Here is a 12,669-nt window from a genome sequence, read left to right as displayed (position 1 = left end):
AAAAGAGGCACTGTTATGATACTTTGACAGGCAGCCTGGCAAATTGATGTAAATTTAACCTTCAGGCAATAGGATAGTGAGAGGCTAATGGATTTGAAAATTCCCCACAATGGAAAAAAATTATATATTTTGTTTAGAAAACAAAGTGAATTCAGGGGGAAAAGAGATATGTTTTTGTGATTTGTGATTATTTTTGTGTTTCTGCCTTTCTTTTCTTACCTGTGTCACTCTTAGCTAGGTGACCTTGAATAAGTCACTTGAACTCTGTGAGCCTGTTTCCTCCTCTGCAAAATGAAGGAGTTTTAGATTAGATTATCCCTAAAGTCCCTTCCAGTCAAACATTTATTGATAGAATGATTCTGTTATTCTATGAATGTATTATTTATTATATGGATCTGAGTTTGGCCCTTTGCTAGTTAGTCAAGGATATGATGCTAGACAAACCATTCTATCTCTTTCTCATCTAATTAAACTCATCTAATCTATCTTTCCATATTTTCATCTAATAATAACTACAGCAGCATTTTTATGGTTTTTGCTATGTTCGAGACATGTGAATACTTTATAACTCTTATCAATTTGATCTTCTCAACAACCCTGGGAAATTATTGTTATTATTATTATCTCCATTTTACAGATGAGAAAACTGAGGCAGAAAAGCCAGGTGAATTGTTCAGTCATACAGCTTAATAATAGCTTAATATATAGCAAGCACTTTCCAATTATTATCTCATTTAATCCTCACACCAATCCCAGGAAGTAGTAGTTTATCATCCTGATTTACAGATGAGAAAACTGAGTCAAACAGATTAAGTGACTCGCCTAGAGTCTGAAATCTGTGCTTCTGAAGCCAGATTGGAACTTGGTTCTTCCTCTCTCCAGGCCCAATAGTCTATCCATTGTATTATCTTGCTTCTTGTAAAACAAGAGAATAGGGTGGGAGGACCTGTAAGGGTATTTCCAGATCTAAATCTGTATTTATATTATTGTATGATTAGAGGAATTTAACAATTCTTTTTAGTGTTAGCATTTTGTGATCTATGATTCCTTTAGCCCATGATCCCATGATCCCTTTATTCCATAGGAATATGATTTTCTGATTCCATTATTCTCTGATTTTCTGTGGTCCTGGGTCTAGCCCTCTTCACCATGTGACCATGGCCCACTGCAATCCCTCTCTTGGACATAGATGTCATAACGACACATTTCTGTGATTTCATGTGTCTGTGGTCTTTGTTGACCCATCCCTTACTCCTCTCTGGAGCTTCTTTATGTGAAAAGTAAAATGAGGATTGGACTAGCCCTAAGATTCTATGAGTCTATGACTCAATGATTTTAGGAAGTCAAATCACTTCTATTCATCCTATACAATAGAATATCTATTCTGCTCAGGACTTGCCTCCTCCATCTCACTAGTAGCAGTTGTCTTTCACATTTGAAGAGGAATGTGTCTTTATATATATATGATGATATGACTTACGTATATTTATTATAGTGAGTTGTGCAAAGACATCCTTCTCACCACTTTTTCCAGAACTGTTTTGCTCCATTAGAACAAACATTGGTTTAATGAAAGTCTTTAAAAACTGAATTCAGATGGAAAGACCCAGGAATCTGTAAATCTTAGTATCATATTCCAGCTGCATCACTTAGTGATCATGAAACTTTGGAAAAAATCAGTGCCTTCTATTTACCTTTTGTTATAGTAGTTTAAATTTGTAAAGCATAAATTATAAAGTGATATATAGATATATACATATGGATAGTTTTTTCTTATTCCTTCTTCACAAGAACTTTGTGGGAGTTAACTCAAGGTCACATAGGTAGTAAGCAGAATTGAGATTTGAACTCAGATCTCCTTACTTCAATTGGAGAACTCAGCTCTTTCTATAATGCTGCACTATCCCCATAACCCAAGATTTTTCATCCCAAAATTCCATGATCCTTTGGTTCTGAGTGATTGTCCCAGATCTGTGACTAACTGATCCTCACAACTGTGATGAGTCAGTCACTCTTTCTTTACCTTTGTTCCCTTATCAGAAAAGTGAGGGTTTCCTCTCATTCTGACTTTCTGTGCTAGCATTTTTCTTGCTATGGGGGTCCTCCCTTCCTTTCCCACCTCAGGGATGCTACTCTATCTTTCTCTATGTCCCTTTCATCACCTATAATTTCATAACAAACCTCTATCAGCAGTACCATCCTATGGTTTTTTTTTTTTTGTGATCCTATGGATACTAGTTTGAGATGATCTATTTTAGAGCATGTGGTGATACCCAATTCCATATTGAATTGGGTTTCTAGAGGTAGGTCTGTGAACTGGTCCAGAGCCAGAATTACTGAAAGAGAGCAGAGACCCGGTTCTGCAGAGACCCTATATGATCTGGGTGCTTCAGGCTAAAACTGGGAAGGCTGCTGATGTCCCTGAGATATTGGTGCTGATGTTGGACTTTTTCTCTCTGCTCTGAGGCCACTATTTATAGTACTTCTCCCCTAGAACTGAGACTCAGTTGGAATGTAAACTGTTTGAAAACAGAGATTATTATTGTTGTTATTGTTAATTTTTCCCCCAATACTGACCCATAGGAACAAATTAATAAATGCTGATTGATGGATAAAATAGAGTGGAATTATATCTGTGTTGATGAAGACAGCATGTTTCAGATCATAGAAGTTCATCTCCTCTATGAGCACACAGAATGACTATTCCCAGTCTTGCTCTCATTTCCCAAGGATGGAAATCTCAAGAAATCCTAGAGGTCTGAGCATTCACTCTAAATTTAGACCAACTGAATCTAAAGGAGCTGAGAAGCAGACACATGGAAAGGGCCAGAGGTGGAGTGGGGTGGGAGGGAAAGAATTTTGTTTTAAAATGAAACTGAATCATTGTCTCTCCACATTTCATACTGTTTCAATCTGGACTAGGGAATAACAAAACAAAACTCATTATAAAAAAATGGGATGTGCTCAGTCTAATGGGAGGATTGTGGGGTGTGAGGGAGTGATAGGAGAATAGAGGTAGGAAGGACTCATACCTAGAACCACTGTTCTCCATGCCAACTCTCCCTCTATGTCATTGTCTTGGATTCCCCTTTCCCCTTCCAGGCGATGACCCTGCTGACTGGAGGTGGGGGTGAAGCTTCTCAGGTGGGGTTGCTCCAGATCTTGGACCAGGGGGTCTGGTCACTGCCAGATGCAGGGTAGCTGGTAGCATCATTCCTCTTCCAGAGCTAATATTCCTGGAGCCCCCCTCCTCTTTCTTCTTAGATTGATTTTGATGATCAGATTCTGACTTATTTCCTTAAGATAATAAAAATTAATGGGAGAGAGGAAAAATGAATAATAGGATTAAATAATATAAGAATCAATGTATTATTGCTCTCCTTCCCTTTTGTTTTTCATTTTCATTCCCTTCTAAAACTAAAATAATACACTGGCAAAGTCAGTCACTCCTACATTTGTTTGATGAAATAAAGCTGAACCTACTTCCTGCATACACTTACAGTTTTTTTTCTATATACATTTGCATGCTGCAAACATTTTCAACTCCCATTCAAACCTTTTTATCCTTATCCACTTTTCCCCATAAATTTTCCATAGTGGGTTCAATCCCAGGTGCCTTAGACTTCCCCCTACATCTCTTACAGAGATACCAGGGAATTCTACATTCTGTCTTACAGGTTACTACATGCTCTCATTAAATGGCTCAATCATTCCCTTGTCTTTGAGTCTTTTTCTCCGGACTAAGGATCCACATGCTTTGTGTTACTTCTGCCCAGTTCTTTTTTTGGTAAATATGCTAAGGCCTACACATCTACCATAAAAATAAAAAATAGGCATTTCATAATTCTTTCAAGTTTGTCAAATAATTTAAATATATTTGAACCAGAAAAATATTGATCCAAAGATGTGGACCTTTGTTTCAGGAAAAAGCTCAGGGCTTATTAGAAGCAATTTTTCATGTATCATCCAGCCTGCTCTTCTCCTTTACTTATGCTTAGTTTATTGTCCTTCCACAATCCCTAAGAGCTACACACAGATAGACCCAGCTCCATGGGTTATCCATTCAACTGAGTATTAGAATCTGGAAAATAGGCATTTCACATTCACTTAGTTTTTTGGGGTAGTTAGGCTGAATGAACTCTTGAGTCATTATGGATCTCATTTAAGAGTGTTCTAGGACTTAATACTATCAGCACAATGTTATCAACAACAACAACAGAAAAGGAGCATTATCTTGTTGTCTCTAGGGAATGATTGTTTAATTTGGAGTCTATGCTAAACATCCTCCAAGATGGTGGCAAATATCTTTGGTGAACATTGTTCTCCTTGTCCTATGTCTTGATTGATATTAATGACCATAAGTTTGTCAGGCAAACATCTTTGTTGTCACATCTTTCAAAGAATCTTGTATGATTTGATCATATGGCCCAAGGGGCACTTTGTTGAAGGAAAACCATTTTGCTTGAGGCTGCATTTTTGCTTTATCACATCAAGTACATTTTTAATAGTCAAGAAGTAGCAAGCGTAGTGAATCTTATATATTTTGCACCTTCCAGTCATTTCTGAAATTATAAAGATATGACCTGATGAAGAACATTATAGGGTCACAGAAACAAAAAAGAAAATCAGAGAGTCATAGATGCAGAATGGGAACATGAGAGGCCAAGTAATCCATCGCTTTCATTCTATACCCCAGTCTCAGTTAAAGTCCTAATTTCTGCAGAAAACCTTTCTCAATCCCATTATTTTTAGTGCTTTCTCTTTACTAAAGAGTTTCTATTTATCCTGGGCATATTTTGTTTATACATAGTTATTTGCAAGTTGTTACATCCATTAGGATGTGATTTCTTTGAGGACAGTGATTGTCTTTTGCCTGAATGCTTAGTATAGTGCTCTATTTCTTTAACCTTAGCAATAGATATTATCCCCAAAACTGCATGACTAAGATCCATGAAATGGTGTCTGTTGTCTTTGAATACGTGATGAAACCAACTCCACCAATTCCTTTATTTGCTTCTCCAGGGAGAACCTATTATGTATCTTTACATTTAGGTGCAAGTTCTTTTTGCCTTGTATTTCATTTGTAGCAAAATTACTGAGACTAATAGGATTCATTTTTTTATTATTATGTTTGTGCTTTTGTTGCCTAATTTCTTTTTTTAATATTTAATATTTATTTATTCTCATTTTGTACAAATGTTTTTTATACATTAATAAAATATTCTTGTTTAAGAGTAAACAAAATACCCCCTACCCCCAAAATTATAGATTCGCTTCAGCAATAAAGGGGAGAGAAAAAAATTTAAAATAAATAAAAATAGTAATAATTGTAGGTATGGCCAGGTTGGCACAATGGACAGAGCACCAGCCCTGGAGTCAGGAGCACCTGAGCCCATATCCGGCCCCATACACCCAACAATCACCCAGCCGTGTGACATGTAAGCCACCCCAACCCCACTGCCCTGCAAAAACCAAAAAAAAAGAAAAAGAAAAAAAGACACAAAATAAAATAAAGTAGTAATAATAGTAGGGGCAGCTGGGTGGCAGACAGAGTATTGGCCCTTGAGCCAGGAGCACCCAGGTCCAAATACGGCCTCAGGCACCCAATGATCACCTTGCTATGAAGCCCCAGGCAGGCCACCCAGCGTCATTTGCCCTGCACCCCCCCCCAAATAATAATAATAATAATAAATGTGCTTCAGTCTTTGTTCCAACACCAACAACTCTGATGTGAGTGGATCATATTCTTTATAAGTCTATCATTGCCATTGCTGATCGCAACTCCCTCCTTTCTTATTTCTCCACTACCATGTACTATATTTTCTCTCTCCTTTCACTCTGACTCTGCTGTAGGGTAGCTGAGTGGTGCAGCAGACAGGTAACCAGCCCTGGGACCAAGAGACCATGAACCCACATACCACCCCTCAGGCCCAGCATCCACCTGGCCTTATGGTCCTGGACAGGCCATCCAATCTCAGCCCCTTGCAAGAAGTACAAAAGAAAATGTGTTATATCTGACCACTCTCCTCCCATGGTCCATCCTCTCCTCCATCACTCACATCCCCCCCTTCCCCTTGTCCCCTCCTTCTTACTCCAGATGTCTATACCCCATTGAGTATATATGCTGTTTCTTCTCCTAGCCACCTCTGATGAGAGCAAAGATTCCCTCATTTCCCCTTGTCTTCCCCCTTCCATATCATTGAAATAGCTCATTGTAATAAAGAAAAATCTTATTATAAGAAATATCTTGGCCTACACCCCCTCTCCTTTTTCTTTCTCCCATTACATCTCCCTTTTTTCTATTGATTCCATTTTCACACCATATTTTATCTTCAAATTCAGCTTTCTCCTTTGCTTCAACTATAAAAGCTCCTTCTACCTGCTCTGTTAACTGAGAAGGTTCATATGAGTATTATCAGTGTCATTTTTCTATGCAGGAATACATGCAGTTCATCATCATTAAGTCCCTCATATTTTCCCCCTCTCCTCCAATCTCTATGCTTCACCTGAGTCCTGTATCTGAAAATCAAACCTTCTGTTCAGCTCTGGCCATTCCAAAAGGAACATTTGAAATTACCCTGGTTCATTGGAAGTCCATCTATTTCCCTGGAAGAGGACATTCAGTTTTGCTGGGTAGTTGATTCTTGGTTGCATTCTAAGCTCTTTTGCCTTCTGGTATATTATGTTCCAAGCCCTACAAGCTTTTAATGTAGTTGCTGCTAAGTCCTGTGTGATCCTGACTGCAGCTCCATGATATTTGAATTGTGTCCTTCTGGCTGCTTGTAATATTTTCTCTTTGACTTGGGAGTTCTGGAACTTGGCTATAATATTCCTAGGGGTTGGTTTTTTTGGGTCTCTTTCTCAGGGGGCTTGGTGGATTCTCTCCATTTCTATTTTGCCCTCTGCTTCTAGGATATCAGGGCAATTTTCTTGTAATAATTCTTTGAAAATGATGTCAAGGCTCTTTTCCTGATCATGACTTTCAGGTATTCCAATAATTTTTAAATTATCTTTCCTATGTCTGTTTTCCATATCAGTGGTTTTTTCAATGAGATATTTCACATTTTCTTCTAATTTTTCAATTTTTTGGTTTTGAAGCAATGAATCCTAGTTTCTTATAAATTCATCAATCTCCCTGAGTTCTATTCTTTGTCTGAAGAATTTGTTTCCCTCAGAGAGTTTTCTTATCTCTTTTTTTCCATCTGGCCACTTTTGCTTTTTTAAAGCATTCTTCTCCTCCATAACTTTTTGAACTGTTTTATCCATTTTACCTAAGCTGGTTTTTAGCATGCTATTTTCTTCAGCATTTTTTTGGATTTTCTTGACTAGGCTGCTGACTTCATTTTCATGTTTTTCCTGTATCTCTCTCCTTTCTTTTCCCAGTTTTCCTTCTAACTCCCTCATTTGATTTTCACAGTCTTTTTTGAGCTCTGTCATAGCCTGAGCCCAATTTCTGTTTTTCTTTGAGTCTTTAGATGTAGGCTCTTGTGTTTCCTCATCTTCAGACTGAGTATATTGATCCTTCTTGGGATCATAGATAATGTATTTCTCAACGGTGTTCCTCTTTTTTCTCTGCTTGCTCATTTTCCCAGCCTAAGACTGCTTTTGGGGTACTTCCTGAGGTTTTGGGACACTCCCACAAGGGTCTCAGTGTGTGAGGCTCTGTCTTCTCTCCTGGTCTACGAATGACCATATGCACCCCCCTCTGCTACAGGGCTGAGGTGGAGGGGGCCCCTGCTGTTCTATGGGGGGGCCTAGACTGTGATCAGGATCTGAATGTGTTCAGATTCCCAGAGTCCTGTTCCAGGGACAGAGGACAGAGTTTGGCAGTCTCTCTCTCTTCACTCCCCTCCCTCAGCTCAATTAGCTCATGCCCTGGGGGCTCCTGCTTACGGGGCTCTGCCTGCTTATGTTTCCTGGATCTGGAATGCTTGCTGTGTGCCTTGAGGGCTGGGCTTCAAGTGCTCGCTCTGGCAGAGGTCCACTCGCTGTTCCCCCAATTTGTGCCTAGTGCTCCCTGGGGTGTGGCTCAGGAGACTCCCTTGCTGCTGTGAGCCACGGCTCCCAGCACCCTGGGGCTGCCTTCGTGAGGCTAAAGTTCTGTCGCTCTGGCGGGCCACCCCTCTGACCCCGGGGAGCAGAGCCTTTCTGTTGCCTAATTTTTTTTTTTAGGTTTTTGCAAGGCAAATGGGGTTAAGTGGCTTGCCCAAGGCCCCACAGCTAGGTAATTATTAAGTGTCTGAGACCAGATTTGAACCCAGGTACTCCTGCCACCTAGCCGCCCCCGCCTGATTTCTTAATAAAGATTGTTGGTTGATAGATTGTTCACTGGATAAGAATGTGACATCAAAAGTATCAGTAGTGGGGTGGCTAGGTGGTGCAGTGGATAGAGCACCGGCCCTGGAGTCAGGAATACCTGAGTTCAAATCTGGCCTTAGACACGTAATAATTACCTAGCTGTGTGGCATTGGGCAAGCCACTTAACGCCATTGCCTTGCAAAAACTAAAGGAAAAAAGGTATCAGTAGTAAGTTAATTACAGTCTAAAACTTGTGATTTTTGACACTGTCAGCCATCTTTGCTTTTTGTTAATATTTTTGAAGGACTGAGTGCCATTTTGTATTTTTCTTTCTTTCCTTTCTTCCCTTCCTTGAATTCTTTCTTCATCTGTGTTTTGTTCAGAGAGCCCACTCTGATTTCCACAAAAGGATGGTTCTTGGAAAATTAGGATGAGCCCTTTATTCAAATATCCATGCACCTGAAAAACCCATCTCCCCTGAGCTGTTTTTCTCTTTGTTTTGATATATGTAGTTTTGAAGAGACTTTGTCATAGTACCAAGTACCATGAAATGAAATCATATTTTTTTGAATTAGGATTTAGTGTTCTAGGTAAATATTTCCCAGCCTTGAGACTCTGTTTAGAAATTAGGATAATTTCTGGGGTAGCAGAGCTAGAGTACTCCCTGATTTATCCATTTAAAGAAAGTAGTAGCTCACACTTTTAAAAATCAGCCTGCTCTCTCTTACAGGGTTTACCAAGGCTAGTAAAATGAATGGAAATAATTTCTATTTTTTTCCTAACTGGCACATATTTTAATTAGCTCTAGATGAGGGGGAATGGTGTCATTTGTCCTGAGATGGCAGGGGATGCCTTCCAATCTTCATTCTATTGATTTTTATGAGACTGCGCTTATTTACCTTCACATTCATTCTTAACCTGCCTAAGAATTTTTAAATAATTGATACATTGTCTAACAGAGCTGGCTGCCCATCAGGGCTAGCATGACTAGTTAATGTTTGGAGGTGATGGAGAGACCTAGGATGTCTTGGGATGATCAGAGATGTCCTCATGAGATTCAAGGACTACAAAAGATTTTGTCTGATCCATTGAATATTGATATCAGGGACTAATCAGGTTGACAATCTCTACACGAGACATTTTGATCTAAATTTCCAGGCTCCCCCACCCATCAAAATGTGAATGACTGTTGAAAAAGTTCTCTTTATCCTTCCCAAGTGCTTCTTCTTCTTTAAGGATCTGAAAGCAGAAGATTGTTCTTTTTATTTTTTGGAGGGCAATGGGGTTAAGTGACTTGCCCAAGGCCACACAGCTAGGTAATGATTAAGTGTCTGAGGCCGTATTTGAACTCAGGTCCTCCTGACTCCAGGGCCAGTGCTCTACCCACTGTACCACCTATCTGCCCCTCAGAAGATTGTTCTTATGAATCACATGAAGACAGCTTCTGAATATTCAGCTTTTAAACTCCCTACCTTTCCAGCCTAAGCCAAACTAGAGGCTACTAGTTCCCTGAACTAAATACTCCATCTTTCATTTTCATGAATTTACACAAACTATCCTTCATACCTGTAATGCCCTCTTTCATCATTTTCACCTCTTAAGACTTCTTATTTTTCTTCAAGGCTGAACTCAGCTTCTTCATTAAATTTTTCCTAATCCCTCAAGTTGTGAGTAATCTTTCCAGCCTCATATGGTATTATTTGCTTCTCTATGTGTACATTATATTTGTCCGGTGGAAAATGTCAAGTCCTTGAAAGTAACATCTCTTTTCCTTTTTGTCTTTTTGACCCAAAGTGCTGAGTCTGATATGGAGTAAGCAGTTCATAGACACTGAATTGAATTGAATCATCTTTTCAAAGAAGGAAAAATGCAGAAAAAAGCACCTGGTTTTCATCTGCTTCTCCTCTTCAGCTCCTCTATTGCCCTAGACTCCACAGTCTTCCCTCTCTTCCCATGGAATGTAAGGATCATCTTTAGAGATCCCTGGAAACTCTTGAGCTGATTTCCCTGAACCCAATACATAAGCAGCTGGCACTGCCCAGTATATTTGAAGGGAGCTTTAAAGGTTCATTTGTGAATGCTTTCCTCTGTCAATAGTACGCAGTGCTTTTGTCTATTGAAATGAATGGGTAGTTGAGAACATGAGAGGAGAAGTGGATCAGGAGGGAATGATGGAGAAGTAATAATGAAAACTAGAATTTCTACATGTTTTACAGTCTACAAAGCAGTTTATGAATATCAAGTCCTTGGGATTATTATCTACATTTTAGAGAAAGGGAAACAGCTTCACAAAAGCTAAGTAACTTGCCCCTGGTCACATAAATTCTTATTGTCAGAGACAGTATTGACTCTAAATCTGCCACTCTTTCCTTTAAACATCTGAAGTCTAATTAGTGGTCGTATTATTATGACATATGACCAGTGGGTTGGAACTGCTCCCTATATTTTTCATGATTATAACTGAATGGTTTGAATATGCTCAGTTACTTCAAAGAATTAATTATTCACATTAATTAGGATCTAAGTTTCAGGGCATGAGCAGAGATTACATTCTAGCACCTGGTAACTGGATAGTGCACAGAGCCCTGGAGTCGAGGACCTGAGTTCAAATGTGACCTCAGACACTTAATTATGTAGCTGTGTGATCTTGGGCAAATCACTTAACTCTGATTACCTCACAAGCAGGGTCATGTCTAGTCATCGTGATCCATATCTGACCACTGGACCCAGATGGCTCTGAGAAGAAAGTGAGGCTGGGAACTTAGCACAGCCCCCCTCACTCAAATCCAGTTCATGTGCTTGTCATGGCATCACCTCACTGACGTCAGGGAGAATGAGAATGAAGGATAAGCATCATCAACTCAAAGTCAATAATAAATGTCTTATGAGGTGAAAGAATAGCTAAGTATTTAAATATTTATAATATTTCTCCAACTTAACCATCCCCCTCATAAGAATATATCACTTCCCTTGCCCCACTTCAATGAACACATCTCCACCTTCCATCCATTTCTGGTCTGAATGGATTCCGAATTGAAGGGGAGGGTGGGATTCGACTACTGTTTACCTTCTTCAGTAGTTTGCAGCTGGTTCATATGCTTGAAGTTGCTTGTGAATGTGTCCTGTAAGTTTTTCATGGCTGCACTGGCTTTGATACTTTTGTTCGTCTTCTCGGTGTCACGGAGCTGCAGGAATGATAACAGTAGCTGCCACTCAGTTGGCACTTTAATGCCTTACATTGCCTTATAAATATCATGTTATTTTACCTTACAACAACCCTGAGAGTTAGGTGTTAACATTATCCTCATTTTGTAGGTGAGGGTAACTGAGTCACAAAGAAGTAAATGACTTGCTTAGAGAAGCTCTGAACTCAGATCTCTTTTGCTTCTAGGTCCAGAACTCCATGCACTGTGTCACCTAGCTGCCTCACTACTGATCTCTAGGATACAAATGGAGGAATGGGATACAGGCAATTGGAGGGTGGGGTTGGGATGGTGAAATCATTAAGAGCCGGGGATGCTGTTTCATTTATTTGAAATTTATCTGAAATAGCCAAGGTATCGATGCTATGGATGGCTATTATTAGTAGATTAATGCTTAAAAAGGGAGGGCAGGAAATTATTTTATGACCTAAAAGTTTTGTTAGAGTAGGGAAACTCATAGTAGGCACTTAATAGATGTTTACTGATTGATATTACAGACTTATTATGACATAACACATAAAGTGATTTGCAAACCTTTTATTACTAAATAAATGTTAGTTAAGATTATTATTTATAATATATCTGGATTCATGGGAAAAATCTATTTTGAAAATTAATGAATCCATCCCTATACTCCACAATCTACAAGACAGATCACCCATTTTACTCACTGCCTGGATTTTTTTCCTCAGTTGTGTATTGGCTCGTGCAAGGCCTTTTGAAACAGAATTCAAGTAGTAAATAGCCAAGCTGTAAAAGATAAAAATGTGGTTCAGTTACCTTTGGAAATAATCACAGATATGGTTCAGTTTAGTTTAGCAAGGATCCAAGGGCAGAGACCTGGGGAATGGTGCTTCTATTCTTTTGCTGCGCTTTCCCCTAAATCCTCTTATTCCACCCCCCAAACATTTTTAAAATGATTTCCACATTGGAGAAGAATATTGATGATTCTGAGTGGTAAGGGGTGACTGACCCAAGAGAGAAGGAAACAGGAAACAGAGTTTTGTGGTTGGGAAGAGTGATATAGGTGGGTGGTGTTTTCATTCCTACTCTAAAACTTCTTGAGTCATGGAGATTCATTTATTGATTATTCAATAAACATTTCTTAAACATTTGTATGTTAGATGCTATGCTAAGTGCTAGGAATTTAAAAAAGGCAAATACATTA

The 12,669-nt window shown here is 39.1% G+C and overlaps 1 protein-coding gene across 1 annotated transcript in view; it reads right to left on the bottom strand.

The window, feature by feature from the left end:
• Positions 1-3,044: 3,044 nt before the first annotated feature.
• Positions 3,045-12,669, bottom strand: part of LOC141494037 (uncharacterized) — a 107,961-nt gene continuing 98,336 nt past the window's right edge. The window contains exons 6-8 of the mRNA XM_074195216.1: positions 12,173-12,251; positions 11,366-11,483; positions 3,045-3,297 (exon numbers count right to left, since the gene is read on the bottom strand). Of these exons, the coding sequence (XP_074051317.1) occupies positions 3,071-3,297; positions 11,366-11,483; positions 12,173-12,251 (424 nt within the window). The 3' untranslated portion in view covers positions 3,045-3,070. The remainder of the gene's footprint in view (positions 3,298-11,365; positions 11,484-12,172; positions 12,252-12,669) is intronic.

Source organism: Macrotis lagotis, chromosome 7 (assembly GCF_037893015.1).
Source record: "Macrotis lagotis isolate mMagLag1 chromosome 7, bilby.v1.9.chrom.fasta, whole genome shotgun sequence".
In the NCBI taxonomy this organism is placed as follows: Eukaryota; Metazoa; Chordata; class Mammalia; order Peramelemorphia; family Peramelidae; genus Macrotis; species Macrotis lagotis.
This window is presented reverse-complemented; position numbering and strand designations above follow the sequence as displayed.